The sequence below is a fragment of the Trachurus trachurus genome, assembly GCF_905171665.1.
Source record: "Trachurus trachurus genome assembly, chromosome: 6".
Taxonomy (NCBI): domain Eukaryota; kingdom Metazoa; phylum Chordata; class Actinopteri; order Carangiformes; family Carangidae; genus Trachurus; species Trachurus trachurus.
This window is the reverse complement of record NC_139897.1, coordinates 35003611-35028906: the sequence shown is the minus strand read 5'-3', so window position 1 is coordinate 35028906 and position 25296 is coordinate 35003611. Positions and strand designations below refer to the sequence as shown.

At 42.1% G+C, this 25296-nt stretch overlaps 2 protein-coding genes across 2 annotated transcripts; one reads left to right on the top strand and one right to left on the bottom strand.

The window, feature by feature from the left end:
• The first annotated feature begins 232 nt into the window (after positions 1–232).
• sh3gl3b (SH3-domain GRB2-like 3b) lies at positions 233–11345 on the top strand. The gene is made up of 10 exons (XM_083973910.1): positions 233–350; positions 3855–3923; positions 4068–4140; positions 4561–4701; positions 5077–5210; positions 6378–6536; positions 6627–6730; positions 8720–8844; positions 8954–9010; positions 10733–11345. The coding sequence occupies exons 1-10, from the start codon at positions 306–308 to the stop codon at positions 10942–10944; spliced, it is 1119 nt and encodes a 372-aa protein (XP_083830036.1). The 5' UTR covers positions 233–305; the 3' UTR covers positions 10945–11345.
• A 6101-nt stretch (positions 11346–17446) lies between these two features.
• LOC310987969 (carbohydrate sulfotransferase 6-like) lies at positions 17447–18616 on the bottom strand (the record flags this gene model as incomplete). The annotated part of the gene is made up of 1 exon (XM_083974438.1): positions 17447–18616. One exon carries the CDS (start codon positions 18614–18616, stop codon positions 17447–17449), a length of 1170 nt encoding a protein of 389 aa, XP_083830564.1.
• Positions 18617–25296: the final 6680 nt, after the last annotated feature.

Genomic DNA, 25296 nt, shown 5'->3' with positions numbered 1-25296 from the left:
ATATCCTAAAATCTGTCAGTAACTCAAATAATCCTTTTCCTGTTTTAGTTCATAAATTTCCTACAGTATCCTGAAGGCAACACAGTGTTGTGGACTATAATATTAATATTTATAATAATAATTAACCGTGCCATAATAAATCATTCATAATAAAGCAGTGAGGGAGAGCAGCTTCCGGGGGGGAGGGGAGGGGAGGAGGGGGGTCTGGTGCCGTGACTCTGCGGGGGGAAGGAGCCTCTCAGTCGGGATGGAGCTCTGCTGATCCCCGGTCAGTCTGATCCAGCAGCAGCAGCAGCAGCAGCAACATGTCTGTGACCGGGATGAAGAAGCAGCTGCACAAAGCCAGTCAGGTGAGTGGCGCCATGCGGGACAAACCGAACCGAGCCGAACCAAGCCGAGCCGGGCCAGACCGGGGGGAGGAGGGGGGGGCAAGGCAGGATTATTATTATGATCTGGGTCATGTTGTTGTGGAGTTTGTCCTCTGGTTTTACTGCGACACGGGGCCTGCTGCTCCGCTCCGGATCGATCCACCACAGCTCAGGAATCAGGATGTTGATCAGTCTGATCAGTTATCGATCATAGATCATAAAGGATGAATCCACTCTAAACCCGCCGCGTGACCTTATTCACGTGTTGTATTATTTAACATCAGCCTCAGGCAGCACCTGCAGTCACAACTACACCTGTACTGTTCAGACTGCCTCACCAGGTCCTGGTCCTGGTCCTGGTCCTGGTCCTGGTCCTGGTCCTGGTTCTAACCACTTCCTGTACCATTCTCAATGTTTTATCAAGTGTTTCTCTTCTGCATAGTTTATTCTTGTGTATTTTTACCTTATGCATGCCCACCCTGCACACTGTGCAGTATCTCGAACCAAACAATACTGTATTTAGTTTTTCTCTATTTAAATAACATGTCTCAGCTCCCATAACTTGCAGAGTCAGAGTGTTCATGGTCGGACTCTCAAAGTCTCCTCATTTGTCCACAACAAAAAGCAGCGCCTTAAACTTCTAAAACTATATCACAAAATTCACTATTTGATGTCAAATGTAAAGGAGTGCCCCTGTTGCAACCAGGTTACAACCTGCCCCACTACCAGGGTAGGTTGTAAATGACGCAACCTGGGGTTAAACTGTAACAGTGAGATTGAAGAAGAACTAAAAACTTACATGCATCTATGTCAGTTTATTGTGCATGTTCCAACACTAAAGCATCTTCCTGTGGTTCAGTATGAACAAGAAGAACTCATCACTGACGGTTAAACCCTAACATTAGGAGAGTTGTCTTAAAGAACATGTTAGAGAATAGTGAACGTGTATGAATGAAACCTTCAGCAGGAAGTCAGAAGCAGATCATAGTCCATGTAGTTACAGTCTAACTCCAGTAAAAGGCTTAATGACGCCTAATAAAACACAGATAAAAGGTTTTATAACCGTCACCACCTGTCAGCACAGTGGTTTGAATTAAACATTAATAAAATGACTCATATTTGACCTGAGAACCTGCTCTTTCATCTTATAGGGTGAATATGGGTAAACTGGGACACTTTATGAAAATGTACCTTCAACATCCTTTTTGATTATGAACCAAATGTCTTAGCCCATCATATGATACCATCCTAAATAGCTTAAGATCTCTCCTATACTATGTAGAAGAAAAAACAAAGAAACATTAAACACTGGATGAATGACCCTTCACCAAAAACAAACCAAAATTTCGAGGCACTATTGGTAAAGTGGGACACCATATATTGGCAAACTGGGACACTTCCATTTTTATTTAAACACAATAATAAAAACAACAACAATTAATTTCTAATGAATAGAAATATTAACGTTTTTATTAACAATACAATTTTATTTTAAAATCTTTATTTTCCTTGTCCCTGTTCTGCTCTTTTCTGCCATTGGATTCTGAAATAGGATTAGGCCTATTATCATTAGCCTACTAGCTAGCTAGGATAGGCTAGCTAAGCATCACAATCATCATTTTGCAACGTTTCGGTACTAGACCTTTTTCAAGCAAATGTGGCCTTAAAATGTCTTAAATTTGTTGAATTATTGTGTTCAAGTCTTAAATAAGTTTAGACAGGTCTTAAATTTTCTTATATGGGCGAGCATTTCACTCGCATTTGCCCCTAAAAAAATACATGTGCGAACCGGGAAAATCACAAAAAAGAAAGATCACAACCTGCGATCGTTCAAAAACTACAAATCCCACAATTCTCTGCGTCCTCAACGCACCAATAACAGTAGTTAGGTGTAAAGCAGGACAAACAGGACCAAACAGGACAGAAAAGTGCTATAAAAAACAGAAAAAGAAAGATAAAAAGGATGTAAATACGAAAATTACATTTACAGTTACTATTCAATATTCATGTAATCAAATTCTTCCCATTTGTTTGTTATGCATTTCTACCTTGTCTTGATTTGTTGTGATTATTTTTTTCCAAAAGAAACTGGCTAAAATAATAATAATAAATTCAAGTTTTGATTGAGCCTTAAATATAAATATTTCCCCCAAAAGAATAATTGTGTTTAGCATCTGCAGGCAATTTACGGTACATCAGGTATCCCCAACAAATTATTTAGCAGTGTACATATTCTGTTTTATATGTATTTTAGTAGGCTACATATAGTCCAGTCATTTTATGAGAAAAGGTTAAACCAATTGCAACAGAAGCAAACTCAACTGATTTTGTATCCTCAGCATGTCCTGATTGAGGGAAAAAAAGCCCCGAAGAATCCCATTAGGGGAAAGTTTCGAAAAACACCCAAACATATCCCATTTATACGCATATAAAACATTTTTTTCACATGAGTAGGGTAAAATTTTTAACCTTTAGATATCTCCATGAAAATTACTAAGTTGATTACTTACATTAAGACAAACAAAAAATGTATTACAAGTTTTTTGAAATTCTTTGTTAACATGAGCAAATTTGCATAAATCTGTATAAATTTGCATAAACCCCACCGTTTTGACGGCACATGTATATATGAAGTTGCTGTGGTGGTACCGGCATGGAAATTGGAATGAGTTGACTCCATCGGTCAACCAACAAGTTGACCACTTTAAATTTCAAGATGACTGTAAAATCCCCTGATTCGCACAAACTGAAATACGCTGCTATGGCCGCGTTTTGGTTGATTTTTCAAGACAGCCACATCCTTAGTAGAGCAGGTATGACATGAGCCAACAGTGCATAATCCAATTATGGCTAATTTGCATACATACAGCACCTGATCTAAACATTGGGTAGAGCAAGTGAAAATGTCTTGTTCAATCTTGTTAACATATTACAGTTAAAAAGCTTAAGGAATGGAACCAATTTAGGCCCATGAGCATTAATAGAGACGGAGCATGTCATACCTGCTCTACTAAGGATGTGGCTGTCTTGAAAAATTGCAGTCATCTTGAAATTTAAAGTGGTTTCGTGTTGGTTGACCGATGGAGTCAACTCATTCCAATTTCCATGCCGGTACCACCACAGCAACTTCATATACATGTGCCGTCAAAATGGTGTAATTTATGCAAATTTATGCAGATTTATGCAAATTTGCTCATGTTAACAAAGAATTTCAAAAAACTTGTAATACATTTTTTGTTTGCCTTAATGTAAAAAAAATATATTTGGGTGTTTTTCAAAACTTTCCCCTAATGGGATTCTTCGGGGCTTTTTTTCCCTCATTCAGGACATGCTGAGGATACAAAATCAGTTGAGTTTGCTTCTGTTGCAATTTGTTTAACGTTGACCCCTTTTTTGGCCTAAAATTACTGGACTAATAATAAAGTCTTTATATTTGTATTCCTTACTTCTCTACGTGTCCTATGTCTGTCATGTCTCATCCTGCAGCTGCTGAACGAGCGACTGATGGGAGCAGAAGGAACCAAGATGGACGACGACTTCCTGCAGATGGAGAAGGTGAAGAAGCAGCAGCAGCTACTATCTGTCTGTGGTTCTGATCCGGTCTGAGCTGAGCTGACGGACCAACTGACCCCTGTTCTCTGTGTGTGTGTGTGTGTGTGTGTGTGTGTGTGTGTGTGTGTGTGTGTGTGTGTGTGTCAGAGTGTTGCAGTGATCCACACTCTGCTGCTGGAGCTTCTGTCCAGAACCACAGAGTTCCTCCAACCAAACCCAGGTAGCACACACACACACAGTCTGGACCGACCTGCTGCACAAAACACTTTATCTTAAAGGGATGGTTCAACATTTTGACAAAGCTATTGCAAGCTGTTTTTTTAGAAAATAGCTTGCACCGACATTTAAAGGTAACAAACCTACTAGTAGGTTTGAAATCCCATGAGCCTCCTCATCATGGGATTTCTCGGTTGGTTTCCCTCCTCAAACTCATCAAATACACAATCCAACAACTCCACAACGCTCTGGTGGACAAGTTGTGAGCTGCACATTCACCACGCTATGAGATAATAACACAACGTTACCACACAGAGTTGTTTTAGAGGGAAATACAGGCAAAACCACTGATGCACGTTGCCTTCAGGGACAGTTTTTGACTCTGACTCTAACGACCTCTGACCTCTGACCTCCGTCTCCATAGCGTCCAGAGCGCGGCTGAGTGTGGTGAACTCGGTGTCGAGGCTGCGGGGTCAGGGCCGGGCCGGCTACCCGCAGACAGAGTGCATTCTGGGAGACTGCATGCTGCAGTACGGACACGAGCTGGGACACGACTCAGAGTTCGGTGGGAAGAGGATGATGATGATTCAGACGCAACACACTTGTTCTGTTCCTCCTTCTTTTCTTTCTTCTTTTCCTCCTCCTCCTTCTTCTTCTTTTCCTCCTCTTCCTCCTCCTCCTCCTCCTCCTCCTTTTCATTCTTCTTCTTCTCCTTTTCTTTCTTCTATTCTCCTGAGGCTGAGTTCCCCTTTTACAAAATGCTAAATGATTTTGCCAGTTTTAAAAACATGTGGAGCCACAGAAACATCCTTTGATTTATTCATTAATTTCATTCACATGTAAATCAGCTGTTTCTCTGGTCACTGCGATGCTTTACCAACATCATCTGTTCCCTGTAAACATGTAAATAAAACGTGTGTTTGTTTGTTTCGTCCTGCAGGTGGCGCTCTGTTGGGCGCGGGCGACGCTCTGCAGCAGGTCGGCCAGGCCCGAGACGCTCTGGACGCCAACGTCCAACGCTCCTTCATCGACCCGCTGCAGGACGTCCACGACACGGAGCTCAAGGAGATCAGGGTGAGGCGCTTTATTTTGAAGGGTCAGAACCTTTTATTTTGAAGGTTCAGAACCAAGAAGATGCATTTTATTTTGAAGGTTCAGAACCTTTTATTTTGACGATAAAACACTCCGTTACTTGACTCAACAAGTCACTAAATAATAATAAAACACCTGTTAAAAGTGCTTCAGTTTCACTTTCAGCTACTTTTTGGGGAAAATAACTAGTAACCAGTGTTGGGCATGTTACTTACAGTAGTTATAGTTACTCATTACTTTCCTCAAAAAGTAACCAAGTTAGTAACTGAGTCATTACATTATAAAAGTGAATTGTTTTTTTTATAACATGCTCAAATATGACTTTCCCTCCTAACCTCCGTTTATCTGGAACTAACCGACTCACTCAGTATCCCTCCGCCCCGTGTGGACAAACGGCTTTTTTCCGACGAGATGGACTGAAATAAATGTGTATATAACGTCCTACACTTTAACAGGTGTAGTTAAAGGTTCATTGTGTAGGAATTCCTCCCATCTAGCGTTGTGGTTGTATATCACAAGCAACTCAATCGTATTTTTCATGCTGCATTCACGTGAAATTGGGCAGACGGCAGACGGACGACAGCCGCTGCACGTAACGGCATAAACAATATGTTGTCATGGCGATGTGGTATTGTTTTACCATCTTTCTCTGGACTTCTGTGACTAAAATGACATCTGGTTTGTTAGCGACGGCCGTCTGCCCGACTGCAGGTGAATGCAGCATCAGTGTAACGCTCCATGTAGATATGAATGATATGAACGGCTCATTCAGAGCTGAAAGGAACACTTCACTTTGTTGATGGGGGGGATTACTGATTAATGAAAAACAGACTGAAGAACCAAATAATCGATTTTCGTGAAGAGACAACAGGAGAAGTTACACAATGTCCCTTTAATATTTTGAGTCAAGTAACGGAGCATTTTATTGTCAGTAACAGTAACAACGTTCTAACGGAGGAAACTGTAACTTTTTAAACGTATTTGTTTCTGAAAAAAGTAGCACCGTTAGTAACGCTGTTTATTTATTCCCATCACTGCTAGTAACTATAACTAATCAGCTAGTTTTTAGACGTGAGGCGCCCAACGCTGCTGCTCTCTGATTGGTCCGTGCTGCTGGTCTCTGATTGGTCCGTGTTTCCCGTGTTTCAGTTCCAGCTGAAGAAGCTGAACGGACGCCGCCTGGACTTCGACTACAAGAAGCGGCGGAAAGGGAAAGTCCCGGTGGAGGAGCTGCGTCAGGCCTGGGACAAGTTCAGCTGCTCCAAGGAGCTGGCGGAGCGCAGCATGTTCATCCTGCTGCAGAACGACGTGAGATGATGTCATAGATCCACCTCCACTGATGTCACTGATGATGTCATGACGGCGAGCTGATGATGATGATGTCATCTCCTTCTGCAGGTGGAGCGGCTCAGTCGTCTGTCCGCTCTGGTCGCGGCGCTGCTCGACTTCCACCGCAACGCCCACCGCATCCTACAGGGTCTCCATGGCAACCTGCAGGCCAGGTATGTTTATAAAACGGAAAGGTGAAAGGTGTGTGTGTGCGTGTGTGTGTTTGTTGTCTATTTGATTTTACTTGAACTGCTCAGCTTGCTCTTAAATTGCCCCTCGGGGATAAATAAAGTTTTTTGAATTGAATTGAATTGAATTGAAATCCTGCAATCTGATTGGTTGTTAACTGTGATTAGGGTTGCAAAATTCCGGGAATTTTCAAAGTTGGAAAGTTTCCATGGGAATTAACGGGAATATATGGGAATAGAGAATAGAGAATAGAGAATAGAGAATAGAGAATAGAGAATAGAGAATACTTTATTCATCCCTAGCTGGGAAATTCAAATTAGTCCCGTAGCTCACACAACAATGACACAAAAAAGAAAGAAAGATGAACACACAAAAAAAACGGGAATAAATCAGAAATTTGCTAAATTGAAGGTTAGCTAGGCCTTTATAGTTGGGAAAAACATATATTGTAGCATAATTCTGGCTAAAACAACCAGATTTAATGCAAGTAGCTACACTTGAATATCTATATGCTATTCCTCAATCAATAATCAGTAATATTTTACTCAACATTCATGTTTTTGTTGCTCAGTAAAATAATTGATTGTTCATACAAGAATTAAAACTTGATCAAGTTTGGATATGATAGTACGGCTTGTATAAATTACCCCCAATTTCCAGTTAATTCCCATAAATTCCCATAATTCCCATGGAAAGTTTCCAATTTGGAATATTTCCAAAATTCCCCAGCTTAACTTCCCATGGAAAGTTACTGGAAATTTACCGGAAATTTACTAGAAATTTTCCGCTCCTTTGCAACCCTAACTGTGATATAATGAGTATGCCTATCCACCTTTTTCCGAACGTCAACAACGTAGCCTGTTTTGCCGGTTTTGCTCTTCCGGTGGAATTTTATGTTTACGTTTCCATGGTTTCAGTAGTCACGGTAAATGCATGGATTTCTTTATTTATTTTTTTCAATGACAATCTGTAAAACGCATGGATCATCACAGCAGCTATTAACAGTGGATATCACACAGACTGACATCCGTGGTAAAAGCCAGCGTTAATAGATCCATGCGTTACATTACCGTAACTATGACAACGACTGAAAACCATGGAAACGTAAACGTACAATTCCACCAAACCGGCAAAACCGGCTTGTGGATACATGTCGCCTGGCGCTGCTGCCCAATGACACGGTGTCGCCACATGGCGGCCATCTTGGCTCAGTTTCTCCCTCAGAGCTTAAAGGCCCCATGGCATGAAAAATGTGATTTTGGTTATTTTTTGGTGCTTGGGGAGGTCTCTGGGCCACGTATATAGATGATATAGATGTATATAGATAGACGTATATACTGCCCCATGCATCAAACTGGTCATAAACGGAGAAACACACACCGCCCATTTGTAGGAACATTCTATTTAAGACGAGCAGATAGCACTTCCTCCTTTCTGTGATGTCACACACAAGGTAACTCCGCCCACCGTGACCAGTTTTTTTTTTTTCAATTTTTATGAATGCAGCTTAGGTTTCAGTTACTTGCCTGTGATTGGCCCGACCACACACCACTCTAAAACAGTGAGCCAATCAGAGGAGAGGTTCTCATTCTCTCTTCTGATTGGCCAAATGACCTGTGCCTGCTAGAGCTCCAGAAAGAGGCAACAGAAAGGGGCAGTATTAACGATATTAAGCAGATCACAGGTACTCAAAACCAATGATACATCTTGTTAGGGATATCGGCAGATAAATAAACCCAGAGAAAAGTGCACAGCATGGGGCCTTTAAAGCCTCTGGTTCATGTTCTACTGAAACAACCAGAACTCGATCAGTTTTTGACCGATTTTCAACAAGTTTGGTTTGTTATCGACGTCAGAAATCCAGTTCTGATACTGATCAATAAAATCCAGTTCTGATACTGATCAATAAAATCCAGTTCTGATACTGATCAATAAATATTGATCAATAAAACCCGGATGGTTCTGATCGCCAGGCTGACGGTGGCCAGCAACCGGCCGGTCCGACGCTTCAGGTCCAAGAAGATCCGTGTCCGGAGCGAGCACGGCGGCAGCATCGGGCTCTTCCACCAGCCGACTGTCACGCCTGCAGCTCCCACAGGTGGTTCTCACTTATTATTGATTATTGATTATTGATTATTGATGGATCGGAGCGGTCGTCAGGCGTGTGGGTCTGACGGTGACGATGTCGTGTGTCTGACCCGTGACAGGTGAACAGCCGGTGTCAGCGCTGCCGTCCAGACCCGGGAGCCCCGCCTCCTGCTACGGTGAGGAACCAATCACAGCTGATCGATCGATCGATTACTTTGTCTTGTGATGATGTTTAGTTTGTCAAAATAACTGAAACTATTCATTGATTTCCTGATGATCAATGAATAGTTTCAGCTTTAAACTGAGTCAGAGTTCAGTGTTTTCATCATGTACGATGGATGGCGAGGGGATTGTTTTACTCTTTCACGTCTATCTCCAGAACGCTGAATGATAGAGACGTAATAATTTTTTTATTGAAAGCGGGACACTTGGACCTTTACAAAGAGTCCACTACCGAGTCTGTAGCTCACACAGGAGCTGAGTCGTCCTGCCTCAAACATCCCTGTCCAATAGGAGCCTCCTGCTCCATCGGCCATAGACCAGAGAGAGTTCATTTACATCCAGATTGATGCTCTGTTTCCTTGTACAATCAGGATTATCGTAAAATCAGCTGTAAATGTAATAAATAACGCATAGATTAACATTTATGCATTTTACACAAGCTGAGACCAAGACATGAGATCATCATATGAAAGGAGAAATTTTGTTCACTGCAGGAAACAAGACAGAAAGCCTGAGATGTGTCTGTGCCTCATTACAGACACACTCTGTTTTCATTCCAGAAGAGTGGGACGTTGTTGTAAATAATGTAAAAAAATATATATTTTGTCTCATAGTTAGAGCCTTTATGTTTTCCCTTAATGCACAAGACCTGAAAGAACAGTTATATAGTGTCTAAAAACAAGTTTATAATAATTTTTTGTCTGTTTCCAACAAATATATGTGAAATATGTTTTCTGTTTTTTATTTTCCTTTCTTTTTCTGATCAAATATGTTTTTCTACATTCATATGGTGCCACTACAGCATGGATACTCTGAAAGCTCAGGTTGTCCTGAACAAAAGGACGTTAGTAACTTGATTGTGCATCACAGGGTTGAAGTTTTACAATTATTAACACACAAGGAGAGAGATAAATACAGGAGAACATGTTATAAGGGTTTAAAGGGATAGTATATTTTTTTTTAAAGTGGGGTTGTATGATCTCCAAATAGCCCCTAAGTACTTTAATTGCAGTAGAAGACTCTCTGCACTCCTCCCGTTAGCAACGCCAGCCCATAATAGCCCTGCCCAGAGATTTACAACATACAGTGTTGTGAACAGACCCAAAGAAACGGCCTATTTTCACGGCCTAAAAGAGGTTTTACCTGAAAAATAATACACAGTTCCATTGTTCGCTATAATATAATTTTTTCCAGCCCTTCAAAGTGCAGGAAAAACACTGTTTTTATTTGGACCTAACCAACTGCTAATCGGCGGGCGCTAACCCTGGGCGGAGGGATACGTGAGTTGGTTAGGTCCAAATAAAAACTGTGTTTTTCCTGCACTTTGAAGGGCTGGAAAAAATTATATTATAGCGAACAATGGAACTGTGTTTTTGTTTTCAGGTAAAACCTCTTTTAGGCCGTGAAAATAGGCCGTTTCTTTGGGTTTGTTCACAACACTGTATGTTGTAAATCTCTGGGCAGGGCTATTATGGGCTGGCGTTGCTAACGGGAGGAGTGTAGAGAGTCTTCTACTGCAATTAAAGTACTTAGGGGCTATTTGGAGATCATACAACCCCACTTTAAAAAAATGATACTATCCCTTTAAGGTCAAAGGTCAAGTGGAAACAGGATGATGATAGACAGCTCTCTCTCTCCGTCTCTCTCTCTGTGTCTCTCCGTCTCTCTCTCTCCAGTGGACAGTGGGCTGGTGGTGGACCAGCCCTGTTGCCGGGCGATGTACTCGTTCCAGCCGAGCCACGAGGGCGAGCTGGGCTTCAGCGAGGGCGACGTCGTCCTGCTCAGCGGCCGCGTCGACGCCAACTGGTTCGAGGGCGAGCTGGACGGCCGCGCGGGGCTCTTCCCCGTCAACTACGTGGACGTGATGGTGCCTCTGCCGTTACCGTGACGACCCACCTCCGTCCTATATGCAACAACCTCCTCCCCCCTCCCCACCCTCTGCTTCTGATTTGCACTTTTAATCTTTCTCCCCACAACGAGACGAAGGCCACAGCACTTTAGTTTCCTGATCTCATGTCGCACCTGAACGCACCAGCCGAGTGTGTGTGTATGTGTGTGTGTGTTTGTGTGTATTTGCCCTTTAATGCGAGACACGACAGGTAAAAACATCGTCTTTTCATGCATCAATTTAGAGATTTGGGCTTTTTACTCCTTTATCACGTCTTCTTTCAGACCAGAGGAAAGAAACGGTCCAAAAGCCACTTTAAAGGGATAGTTCAATATTTTTGTCAAATTGGCCCATTGCCATAATAACCCCTACAGTCATAGCAGTAGGTTCGTTACCTTTAATTGTCGGTGCAAGCTGTTTTTAGAACGGCGGAGCAGAGCCGTGAGCTGCTCAGAGCTACGCTACGGAGGCTCATTATGGGATTTCTTTCGTTTCCCTCATCAAACTCATCAAATACACAATCCAACAACTCCACAACGCTCTGGTGGACAAGTTGTGAGCTGCACATTCACCACGCTATGAGATAATAACACAACGTTACCACACAGAGTTGTTTTAGAGGGAAATACAGAGACTGTTGATAAACGGAGGTCAGAGGTCAGAGGTCGTTAGAGTCACAGTCAAAAACTGTCCCTGAAGGCAACGCGCATCAGTGGTTTTGCATGAATTTCCCTCTAAATTAAACAACAAAACAGAGCAGCTCACGGCTCTGCTCCGCCGTTCTAAAAATAGCTTGCACCGACAATTAAAGGTAACAAACCTACTGCTATGACTATAGGGCCAATTTGCCAAAATGTTGAACTATCCCTTTAAGGTTTTTATTTATTTTACTACTAGATTTCTCCTAAACTCACCAGGAGTTAGTCTGAGCCGTGTCATGTCAGGTGTCGTTGTAAAGCTCTTTCTCTCTCCTGAACAATGATGTCATTTCCTTTGTATCATAGCAACAAATCCTAAAAGTAGGATTGACAATAACAATCTCTGTAGTTTTACAGTCTAAGCCTTTAAAGGCCGTTTCCTCAGAAAGAGTTTTTCAGACTCAGACTCCTCTCTAGAAATCTCCACTTCAGCAGCACTTCCAGACACCAAACCTTCCACTTTGATCCCTTTCTATATTCTGAAGGTTTTTACAGAGGGGATTGTTGATATATCATTCACAGCCTCATTTATACAACATTTTATTACTAAAAACATGGAGACATTTGATGTTTTAAAGGGCTGGTGACAGTATTTTCTCATCTACAGAGTGATAAAAAGAGATATCCACAATCCTCCTCTGTAAAAACTAAAGACTCTAATATGTCAACAAAATAAAACAAAGTAGTTTTATCCATTGTTCATGTTTCTGTTCTGGAAATATATGCAAATTAGCGCATATTTAATTTGATATCGCCTCATTTACATATTTAAACATCAAATTTGACCTGTATTTTCACCTGTAGTGTCTCAGCTTTAGACTCCACGTTGACGTCGACATGCTGCTGCTGCTTCACCAATGTTTATGAGACTCAGGTCAGAGGCTGTGTGTGTGTGTGTGTGTGTGTGTGTGTGTGTGTGTTCAGAACTGCTCCTTTAATGTAAAGCACATGGTGATGGAGGCTTCTCAGGCTCCGCCCCCTTTCACTCCCTCGCCACGACAACCTCAACAACGACCACAACGACCGCCATCACCACCACGGCTTCTCTATATGTGAAGTAGGAAACGTAGGACTGTTATTATAACCTGTCTCTGATGATCACACTGAAGAGTTGTTGAACTGCTCCTTTAATAGAACAACTATAGATTCATTCAGATCTAATTAATTAATTAATTAATCAATGACACGTCGCTCACACAGAGTTTATAGTGCAGAGACGAGTCGACGAGCCAAGTCACATGAATGTAATGACATCGTGTGTGTGTGTGTGTGTGCGTGTGTGTGTGTGTGTGTGTGATGAATGTAGTGAGTCACTCTGAATGTATTTCTGAATCATCTCGGAGGAATAAACTCTCTCACTGAGTCTGAGTCCACGTTGTTTTCACTCAATAGTAACACAATACAATACAAAACACACAATAATACACATAACATACACATATACAACTGATCATGTTTACACAGGCAGTAATAGTGTGTTGTGGAGTTGTTGGATTGTGTATTTAATGAGTTTGATGAGGGAAACCAAGAAATCCCATAATGAGCCTCCGTAGCGTAGCTCTGAGCAGCTCACGGCTCTGCTCCGCCGTTCTAAAAACAGCTTGCACCGACAATTAAAGGTGATGAACCTACTGCTATGACTATAGGGATTATGGTGATGGGCCAATTTGACTAAATGTTGAACTATCCCTTTAAATTTCAATGTATTTAATACTTTCATATTAAAGCAGAAGTAAGCGATATTTTTGTGTTAATCTAAGTCTTAAATAGTTATATCTTCCGACAGCAATCACTTCTATAGAGTGTTTGGTCTGAAACACAGGTCTGTCAGTCACTCTGCTCTGCTCTGAGCCGAGGAGAAAACTTTCCTTGTATCCTACAACCTTTATCCAATGAGGAGAGAGAACGGCATAAAGGGGCGGTCCTCTCTGTGTGTGCAGCCAAGGGATGCGCCTGAATGTGGTGACGTAGGGACGAGGACTGTTATGGTGCGTTCAAGGCAACTCGTAACTCGTGTTTTTCCGACCTGTGAAGTGGTACCAGTTTGATCTGGTACGAGTTCACGGGTCAGAAGTTACGAGTGGCCGTTATAGTGACTTTCACAGGTAAAACAGGTCGGAGAAACACGAGTGGGTTGCCTGGAACGCTACAAAGTCGTAAGTTGTGACTTGAAGCTGTAATTTACGGTTTCAAAAGCCTGCCTCGAACGCAGCATTAGCCAAAACCACCGGATCGCTTACTTCTGCTTTAATAATAAGAGTAGCACTAATTAAACAAGATGACAATTTAGGTAATGGAGAAAATAACAGTGAGAACTAGTTGTATTTTTGTTTTGTATTGTTATTATTAGTATTATTAGTATTTATTTATTTACCTTATCATAATGTCTGATTACTTAACTATGTTTTTCCTTGTCTGTCTGGTCATTTAAAGATAAAGATTTTTTTTTTTTTTTTAAAGGGGGAAAAAAGCTATCCTTACCAAGATCACACATTTTATTAAAAAAAACCCATCATGTTTTGATTGTGGTTTAAACTGTAACAATTATAAATAAATAGATAGATGATCAAAACAGATTAGTTTAACCTTCATCTTGAGGTGGAGCTTCAACCTATTCAACCATAGCTTTTGATTTGTCACCTCCAGTGGAAGAGTATTGGTGCTTAGAAGACATTCAAGAAAATACACAGGCAAAACATTTAATTAATAATTTCTCAATTATTACTGGTTACAAAACAACCCTAAAAACTTCACTGCACACAAATTTCATATTCAGTCTTCAGATAATAAAATCCACCAATGCAATTAATCCCAACCCAATAGAAAAATAAAGATAATGTGACCAGCATCACTCAAGACAAAAATAAATCCAGAACATCCCAAGGATTTAATAATAAAACAGAAATTGAGAAATAATCAAATTCCAACAAAGGCAAAACTCAGCAGCACAGGGGGCAGCCCCAACCCAGAGAAGACAATAGATGAGCCGTAGGTGATGGTGTTGCGTACAGGTGGAGATTACAGGTCTCAATAGTCTCCTCCCTTTTGTACCTATGACTTTGTTACACTTACAAAGACTGGTCACTATTTGGCAGTCCAAGACTATTGATATTCACCAGGCACTTGAGTGAAGGGAGGAGAGAGGCTCAACAGATAGAAAATACAGAAACAAGGAGGCAGAGGTGGAAGCCAAAGATAATTTACTGTTATTCAAAGTGTGGCTCTGCTTGTTCAACATTAAACTATAAGTCAACTTACCTCCCCTAATGTGACCGTCACCACCAGAAAGATTGCACTGTGCAAAACCCAGCCCCAGATTCACTTTGTACATGGGATTGCACTGCAAAATCCCAAGTATCTTACCAAGAATATTTGTCTTATTTCTAGTCAAAATGTCATTTCTAGTCAAAACAAATCGCATTATACTTAAAATAAGACACATCATATTAAAAGCAGCTTGTTTTTAGACACTTTTTTTTTACTTTGAAGCAGATTTTCACTTGAAATAAGTAGAAAAATCTGATAGTGGAGCAAGTTTTTCTTCCTTATTACAAGCACAAAAAACTTGCTTTCACTGGCAGATTTTTCTACTTATTTCAAGTGAAAATTAGTTTGAAACAAGTGAAAATGATCTAAAAACAAGTTAATTTTTAGGTGATGAGTCTTATTTTAAGTGGGAAAAGGTTAGTTTAGACTAGAAATGAGACATTTGGACAAGAAATAAGACAAATATTCTTGGAAAGATGTCGAGTTTTTACAGTGCACCAGAAAGATTGCACTGTGCAAAACCCAGCCCCAGATTCACTTTGTACATGGGATTGTGTAGCTATCACCAAAAAGAGCCCACATGATTCACGGGCTAGGCAGATAAAGTGGAGAACTACTCAGTCATGAGTGCTGTCGAATTTTGTTTTAAATTAAGCCTCTTCGTCATCTCACTTGTGTTTCAAACTGAATTATTTCCATGTGTGGCCTTGAAAATGATTTTTAAGACTGCTACACAGAGCCATGTGTCATGATGTGTAGTTCAGAGCATCAGGTGATGGTTGGTTTCTGCAGAGGCTTCAGGGCACAACTTGCTGTCACCAAACCTAAGTGAATCTGGTTCTGTTTTGCAGTTTGGCTGCACATCTGTCTGATATTTTTTAGCTCTTGCATAGGGCTGGGCGATATGACGATACTAGATCGTGAAGGATTAGACCATGTAGACGATCTGCCAAAGTGCAGAGATCGTAGGATCGTCGTTACTGTACCCGCCTCCTTGTTTATGTGTGTAGCGGTAGCCAGGGCCGGCTCTAGGCATAGGCGATATAGGCAGTCGCCTAGAGCGCCAACTGCTGGAGGGGCGCCGCCAGTCAAGGGGGAAAAAAAGTGAGGGCGCCCCCTCACTTAGTGTTTTCTGTGTAGAAAAAAAAACCCCAAAACAAATAAATAAACAATGACAAACAGCTCCAGCTCTGTATTCAGACCTGCTGAGCTCTAGAAACTAGTTTTTTTTTGTTTTTTTTTACCTCTCAAACAGTACCACAGTGACAACACATAGGGTACATTATATAGGCTAAATAGTGTACATTTTGTGTGTTTTTTGTCTATTTAGTTGATATTTGGAGAACATTTCTCATTTAGGGCTACACACATCTCATGAAGTTTAATGTGAAGTCAATATTTAGCTTCTGTTATCCCACATTTGAGACATTTGGTGAGAATGACAGTTAGGCCTAACATATGCTCAAAAAGCAATTTCACAATTTTTTTTCTACACTTATGGCCTTATATCATACAGTATCTTCCACTGCTTTTGTGAAGCCCAGACTTTCGTATACCCATTTCAAGCACCACAACAGTTTGTTCTCATGATTGTGAAGAGACTAATTTTTTCATGTCTTCACCCAGGATTTACTCAATGCAATTTTACTGATTGTATGTGCAAGTTGTGTATCTCAGGGTCAGAGGGGACATAGAGATACACTGCTATGTTATCGTTATGATCATTATGATCATTGTTGGGGGGGGCGCCTGGGAGTAATCTCGCCTAGGGCACCAAAATGGCTAGAGCCGGGCCTGGCGGTAGCCGCATGGAGAGCCATTGCTCCAACGGAGGAGTTAGTCGCTTTTTTTTCTTTTCTTTCTCTCATCTCTGCCAGTCAGCCCCTCCACCTGCCGCCTCTCTCGCATGCGGGCGCACCGCACGTACACACACAGACACACACACTGCTGGCGCATGGATAGGTCGCGCTTGGCCGCTAATAAACAGTAAATGCGCTATATCACGCTAATTGTACCCCCCCCCAAATCCCCCGTTGGATAGTCCGACCCCCCCACCCCCACCTTAAAATCCTGTGGGAAACACTGTAAGAGATAGCCACAGTTACTTTAGCTTGCATTTTTATTTGACCCTTTTCAATAAGCTATTTAGTTTTTTGATATAGGCCTACTTAAATCCTGTAAAAATGACTGTGTTGAATAAAGCAGTAATGTCTTCTTCATATTTATTGAAAGCTACCTTTCATGTTGCAAGAGTGCACATTACTTTAGTGTTGTTGTTTATCTTTTAGTATGTTTATGTTGTTTGCAAATGTTGGCAAAACTGCAACTATTTAGATTTAAATCTGTTCAGAAAGGTTCTTTGGCCTAAACTGTCTGTTTTTCTTTTTTCGATTTAAGATCGTGATAAAATCGAAATTGTGACTTTATTTAAAAAAAATCGTGATATGATATTTGTCCCATATCGCCCAGCCCTACTCTTGCATCAGCCCCTCTGTCCCATGTCGTCTCTTGGTGATGATGTCTTTGTCAGCCATGTTTTAACTGTCACTTGGATGCTCCGTTTGGTTCCGTGGCGCCAGCAGATCGATGTCAAGTCTCTTCTGTTCTTCTTCACTGTTAACTGTCCTGTACCCGATCAATGACATGGCCCCTTTACACACTTCCTGGATGCGTCTGACCTTGCTGTGTGGCAGCAGGGTGCGCCAAGCCTCAGACACCTTGGTGGCGTTTCGTGAGGTGACTTTAAAGGGTTGTCCCTCCAAGCCTTTGCCTCTCCCGTGGGTAGCTCTGTAGATCCACTCCTCCAACTGCGGCGTCATCTCCAGACCTGCAAATTCATACAGTGCAGATATTTCCTCCAGTGTGTTGCGTACCACATCCTCATAACGGACCATTTTGTAGCGCCCTTTTAGAAAAGGAGGGGGTTTCAGGACGGCCCTTTCATTGATGCGCACGTGGCTACGGCAGACTTCCTGCATGACTTCATACGGCACCTCAGCGGGTGGGATGTTTCTCTGCTCCAAGACAGCACCGTCATCTTGTATAAAGACACTCGCTGACCGCTCCCTAGACTGAAACACAGCCCGTGGGTCTCGGACCAGGTGGATGATGCGGAAGTCTAAGCTTGGGTCCTGCAGAAGTGGGTAGAGGGATTCCAGCTCAAATATGCGCACTATTTTTAACACCACATGACTGTAAGTGTGGCAGGCTTCCTCCACCTCCTGCATGTCGGGGGGCTGACACATCTCTATGCAGCGATCCGGGTCACTCAACTGGCTGCGTGGTGTGAGAGAGCAGGCTGGAGGCGAGCACAGAGCTCGACTCTGAGACCACACAAATATGGACTCGTTGTTGTGAAGGTAGGGATCCATCACGGAGAAATCACACTGGAACACACTCCTCAGCAGATCCCTCATGGCCATCCGCAGCTCCCCTTTCCTGGGTTTCTCCAGCTTGTACCACACATGCCAAGCGGGCTCCATGAGATAGAAGACAGACGGGTGCTGACTGAACACCTGGCCGAGGAAGGACGAGCCTGATCGCCAGGACGACAGCAGCAGAACGTGAACCTTGCCGTTGGAGGAGGCAGAGCTGCAGCTGCAGGGATTGAACTGGACAAACCAGGCACAGAACAGCACCACTGCTGCACCCAGTAGGATCAGCAGGAAAAGCATGGTGCTGAGGCTCACTCTGCAGCGGGGCATCATGGGTAATGGTCTCTGGCAGTGGCCTCTGCAAGATGTGGATCGGTTTTTACGTCTTCTGTGGAGCTGTGTTACCTCTGTGGTAGAAAAGACAGAGACAGGCAGATATTTAAAGGGATAGTAGCATTTTTTTAAAGTGGGGTTGTATGATCTCCAAATAGCCCCTAAGTACTTTAATTGCAGTAGAAGACTCTCTGCACTCCTCCCGTTAGCAACGCCAGCCCATAATAGCCCTGCCCAGAGATTTACAACATACAGTGTTGTGAACAGACCCAAAGAAACGGCCTATTTTCACGGCCTAAAAGAGGTTTTACCTGAAAAAAAATACACAGTTCCATTGTTCACTATAATATAATTTTTTCCAGCCCCTCAAAGTGCAGGAAAAACACAGTTTTTATTTGGACACGGGAAGTCCGTGAGTGTGTGAGGGCTGTTCCGTTGTCAGGTCATCAAGTCAGTGAGTCAGTGAATGAGCCCTTACTGCCCCCAGTGCTGACTTTGGGTAGGGGAATTACCCACAGTTCATAGCGTTGTGAAGTCAAACACATGAGATGCCGTCGGAACGCGAGTGTTGAAAAAAAAGAAAAGAAAAGTAAATTAACACACGTAGTCAGAGAGAGCTCCGCCGCTCTCTTTATTGTTAATGGACTGGAGCCAAAAAAAAGAAAGAAAAAAAAGAAGCAGTTTACTGTCAGTATTAACGTGCAGTTTGTGATTATTGATGATGATTTGATCAGATCTGATCCAGGAACATTTTGTTTTGAGTCCGTCCCCCTCACACACCTTGTGCGTGTTGAAAGTACGGTAATTTATCGGTCCAAGGGCGGGGTTAAAAACATTTTGTTGTCAAGGTAACGTGTGGTGAGAGTGGGTAAGTGCTGTTCCATTCATGTTTACAGCACCTGGACCCTCACACACTCTCACACTCTGTCACTTAGAGCTGACGTCACTTAAAGGACAATTCCAGGCGAATTCAACTCTGGGGTGTATTTACCTATCATTTTAGGTCTAAAAGAATGAATCTGAAGATTTTCAGTTTAATTGCTCCTGTTTAGCGGTAGTTGCATCTGTCCCCGCATCCCCACGGCAGCAATGAATGGGAGTGGATGTAAGTTCCGCTGTTTAGGCTGTTTCCAGCCCTCAAAGCCGCAATTTTTTTCCACAGACAGCGTCAGATGGCTACTCAAACATGCACCGAGAAGTTTATTTACTTCAAGCAAGCCGGCATGTTTGTAAAACTAGATCTAATTCAAAGTCTCCCGGAGTCTCGCGCGAGCCCGAAGTTGCAGTGCTGGTGTATTCAGGCGCAGTAGGAGCTCCCGCTTGTATCATAAACACAGGAATATCAACTCTTTACTTGCTTGAAGTGTACATTTTTTCCACAGACAGCGTCAGGTGGCTACTCAAACATGCGCCGAGAAGTTTTTTTTACTTGAAGCAAGTCACGAGTTGATATTCCTGTGTTTATGACACAAACGGTAGCTTTTCCCACTGCGCCCGAATGCACCGCGCACTCAACTGGGTCTCGCGCGAGACTCCGGGAGACTTTGAATTAGATCTAGTTTTACAAACATGCCGGCTTGCTTGAAGTAAATAAACTTCTCGGTGCATGTTTGAGTAGCTATCTGACGCTGTCTGTGGAAAAAAATTGCGGCTTTGAGGGCTGTAAACAGCCTAAACAGCGGAACTTACATCCACTCCCATTCATTGCTGCCGTGGGGATGCGGGGACAGACGCAACTACCGCTAAACAGGAGCAATTAAACTGAAAATCTTCAGATTCATTCTTTTAGACCTAAAATGATAGGTAAATACACCCCAGAGTTGAATTCGCCTGGAATTGTCCTTTAAAGCAGAAGTGAGTGATATATTTGTGTTAATATAAGTCTTAAATAGTTGTATCTTCAGACAGCAATCACTTCTATAGAGTGTTTGGTCTGAAACACGGGTCTGTCAGTCACTCTGCTCTGCTCTGAGCCGGGGAGAAAACTTTCCTTGTATCCTACACAACCTTTATCCAATGAGGAGAGAGAACGGCATAAAGGGGCAGTCCTCTCTGTGTGTGCAGCCAAGGGATGCGCCTGAATGTGGTGACGTAGGGACGAGGACCATAGATATATATAAGAACTAGATGACTCACCCCCAGCTGTTTCCCAAAGACACGGCATAGCCAGTACGGCGGCCATCTTGGGACGGGCAACTCTCTCCCTCAGAGCATTAAGCCTCTGCTGCATGTTCTGCTATAATGACCATAACTTGATCAGTTTTTGTCCGATTTCAAAACGGTTTGATTTTTATGAACGTTTATGCAGTTATGATGCAGCATATTTAGAATCACGGATAATTTTAATAATATATTTTTTTTTGTAAAAGTAACATTTTAGTGACATTATGCAAATAGTTAAAGTAATAGCTACATATTGATTTATTTTACACAGAGTTATGAATCGTTTTTTTAGTGCAGATGACTGGATCACCTATCTACTGCACTGTAACTGCAGCCAGAGTCAGAGCAAGTTGCCCGTCCTCATATGGCCGACTGTGAGCTACGCCTGCGTGTAGTCAGATCCACCCCCTTGACGAGGACTGTTATGGTGCGTTCAAGGCAACTCGTAACTCGTGTTTTTCCGACCTGTGAAGTCGTACCAGTTCGATCTGGTACGACTTCACGGGTCAGAAGTTACGAGTGGCCGTTATAGTGACTTTCACAGGTAAAACAGGTCGGAGAAACACGAGTGGGTTGCCTGGAACGCTACAAAGTCGTAAGTCGTGACTTGAAGCTGTAATTTACGGTTTCAAAAGCCTGCCTGGAACGCAGCATTAGCCAAAACGACTGGATCGCTTACTTCTGCTTTAAGTCAGTGAGGGTTCAGGGTCCGAGTCTTTAGGGGGCGGATTGGAATTGGGCCGAAATGAAATGCACTTCCGCGAGAGGCTGGTTCACGAGGCTATCCAGCTAAGCCCCACCCCCCGAAATACGTCAAGCTGTGAAAGGGTCTATAGGGTCTATATGCCTAATAGTACTGTACATTTCTGGGTGTGTAAACCTGTTGAACAAGCAGAGCCATACGTCATGTTCTACTGTGATGACTGATCACAGAGAAACAAAGGTCACTTCATCATTACCAACTTAAATTTAAATGAAATTAAAAAAATATATAGGATAACATTATCATCATTTACCTTATGCTGATGTATTTGCATGGTGTTAAAATAGGAACAAAAAACAACAGCAATGTATTCTTATCAAAACTGAAAAAACTGTGACACAAACCAATCTTAACTTTGTTAATTGTTAACCCCTTTATAGTTTTTACACGCAAAATAATAATACAGAATGTCAAGGCTATTTTTCATATCTCAGCCCTGCCTCAGTCAGGGTCACTGTAGAATTGACTATAAAAGGCTAGAAATAGCAAAAATGTAACAGCAACATTTTTTATATTTCAACAAACTGTGATATCCTCAGATGTACAAAGATATTCAGTGAACTTTAATGACTTACAAAGACAAGCACAAAAATCAATTTCACATTGTGTCGTTTTATGTTATCTCTGCTGTCAAAATGAGTCATTCGTTCCGTTCACATTTTGTAAGAAAAAAAAAAAATCCTAATATTTGAAAGATAGCTGCTATTTGTTTTTCACAGCCTAGTCCTTGCTTCACATTACCACCGCCTGGACGTGATTAATGTGATGTTGTAGAGCAAACTTTAGGAGGAAACTTACCTTGCTCTCTGTGGTTCGTAATGCTCTCTGTTGGGATGCCCGCGGTCCTCTCCACCTCTTCTCTCAGTGTGCAGCTGCTCGACTTGGCATCACCTTAATTATCAGAGCTTGTACAGCCGCACACCACTGCTAGGGAATTTGGGTCGTCAAACCAGCTGCTCCTGGCAGTACCTATAGATCCAGGCCCTCCACTTGTTTAAATATCACCTTTGCAACTTTAAGCAAATCAGAGGATCTTTGTCAGAAGCAGCTGCTCTGATGTTTCTGCACTCTATGATTTTTTCTCATTTAAGCTACTGTATTACCAGCTGGTCCATGACCGGCTCTACTATCGTGAAACCAGTTGAGCTTCTGTATAAAAAAGCACTCAAAATCTTAGACAAAAAAACGTTTTCTTACCATCATTGTAACATTCTAGTGAAATATAATTTGCTGAGTTTTCCTAATTTTTGTAAATTCTCCTCTGTATGCTTAAAGCAGAAGTGAGTGATCCGGTCGTTTTCGCTAATGCTGCGTTCCAGGTAGGCTTTTGAAACCGTAAATTACAGCTTCAAGTCACAACTTACGACTTTGTAGCGTTCCAGGCAACCCACTCGTGTTTCTCCGACCTGTTTTACCGGTGAAAGTCACTATAACGGCCACTCGTAACTTCCGACCGGTGAACTCGTACCAGATCGAACTGGTACGAGTTCACGGTCGGAAAAATACGAGTTTCCTTGAACGCACCATAACAGTCCTCGTCCCTACGTCGCCACATTCACGGCGTCCCTTGGCTGCACACACAGCCCTGCATGCCGTTCTCTCTCCTCATTGGATAAAAACTGTAGGATACGATAAATGTTTTCTCCTCGGCTCAGAGCAGAGCAGAGTGACTGACAGACCCGTGTTTCAGTCCAAACACTCTATAGAAGTGATTGCTGTCGGAAGATACAACTATTTAAGACTTATATTAACACAAATATATCACTCACTTCTGCTTTAAGCAAATCAGAGGATCTTTGTCAGAAGCAGCTGCTCTGATGTTTCTGCACTCTATGATTTTTTCTCATTTAAGCTACTGTATTACCAGCTGGTCCATGACCGGCTCTACTATCGTGAAACCAGTTGAGCTTCTGTATAAAAAAACACTCAAAATCTTAGACAAAAAAACGTTTTCTTACCATCATTGTAACATTCTAGTGAAATATAATTTGCTGAGTTTTCCTAATTTTTGTAAATTCTCCTCTGTATGCTTAATATATAAAGTAGGCTACTAATTTGTGTCTGTCCTTTCTTCTGTTTATTTCTTTTACAAGGTCATGCAAAATTTTGAGTTCAACTCACTTAATGTTGTCTCCTTAAATGTGAGAGGTCTAAGAGACTTAAAGGACAATTCCAGGCGAATTCAACTCGGGGGTGTATTTTCATATAATTTTAGGTCTAAAAGAAGGAATCTGAAGATTTTCAGTTTAATTCCTCCTGTTTTGCGGTAGTTGCGTCTGTCCCCGCGTTGCCACGGCAGCAATGAATGGGAGTGGATGTAAGTTCCGCTGTTTAGGCTGTTTACATCCCTCAAAGCCGCAATTTTTTTTTTTCAACAGACAGCGTCAGATGGCGACTCAAACATGAACCGATTAGTTTATTTACTGCAAGCAAGCCCACATGTTTGTAAAAGTCGATCTAATTCAAAGTCTGGTGGAGTCGAGACCCAAGTTGACGCTCGGTGTGTTCAGGTGCAGTGGGAAGCTCCCGTTTGTGTCATAAACACAGGAATATCAACTCTTTACTTGCTTGAAGTAAAAAAAAACTTCTCGGCGCATGTTTGAGTAGCCACCTGACGCTGTCTGTGGGAAAAAATGTACACTTGAAGCAAGTCAAGAGTTGATATTCCTGTGTTTATGACACAAACGGTAGCTTTTCCCACTGTGCCCGAATGCACCGCGTACGGCAACTGGGTCTCGCGCGAGACTCCGGGAGACTTTGAATTAGATCGACTTTTACAAACATGTCGGCTTGCTTGAAGTAGGGGAGCGCCGGGTCGATTGATACACGGGACGATTGATACACAGCGATTTCCTCGAAAACCACACAAGCTTGAGCCGTCAGATTTTGTCACTATGTTCAGCACTCAACACCGACCAATCCTGGGAAAGCTTGTGAAATTGTGTCACGCCATTCAAAAGTTATTAGCGCGAACCTGTTTTTTACTACGGAAAGTAAAATGTTACGTGCAGTAGTTTTTTTGTGATCAAAAGTTGTATTGTGTGTTTCATGCAATAATAATATGACCTAACAACAGATGAATTCGTACACAAACAGGTCCTAAACTATGAAATGTCATAGTTTTGAAGTTTAGAGGCAAAACAGGTTTTATTGTCAGTAGTCGCTGCAGGGACGATTGATACAGCTGTTTCAAATGTCCCTCACGCCACCGTGCGTAGTGATTGTGGTCACACTGCGCGATCAATATCTGTATATAAATCACCGTATTAATAGGCTACCCTATTATTCTACAATGAACAACAACTGATTTGAATGAACAACATGTATTTTTAATAAACACCACATATTTTTAATGTTCGTGTTTATGACATGAATCAACAGATATTCAGCAAAGTGAGGGGAAAATGCCGAGGGTAAAATGACAATATGTTCAACTGTGTATCCATAAACATGACTTAGGACAGGGAAATAAGTAAATAAAATGAAAATGCAGTCTTCCAACAACTCGTACAAAAGAAGAAAGGCGAGTTTAATCGAAATGCGGATTTTGACAATTGCGCACGGGACAAAAATATTTATTTGACCTATTTATATTGTGAGAGATTATGTGACATTTTGGCAATGACGAGTACACTAGTATGTTGTCCGATATGCTGCATAAAAACGAGAGTAATGTCAGTAGTTTCTGTTTAAAACATGCTGTTTCAACCGTCCCTCCTCTGTGTCTCAAACGACCCGCATAGGTGGGGCGTTT

Coding starts and splice junctions, on each gene's coding strand:
- sh3gl3b (XM_083973910.1), top strand. CDS start 306: ATGTCTGTGACCGGGATGAAGAAGCAGCTGCACAAAGCCAGTCAG. Junction 4,702..5,076: donor GGGACACGACTCAGAGTTCG/GTGGGAAGAGGA, acceptor TTCGTCCTGCAG/GTGGCGCTCTGTTGGGCGCG. Junction 8,845..8,953: donor CACGCCTGCAGCTCCCACAG/GTGGTTCTCACT, acceptor GACCCGTGACAG/GTGAACAGCCGGTGTCAGCG.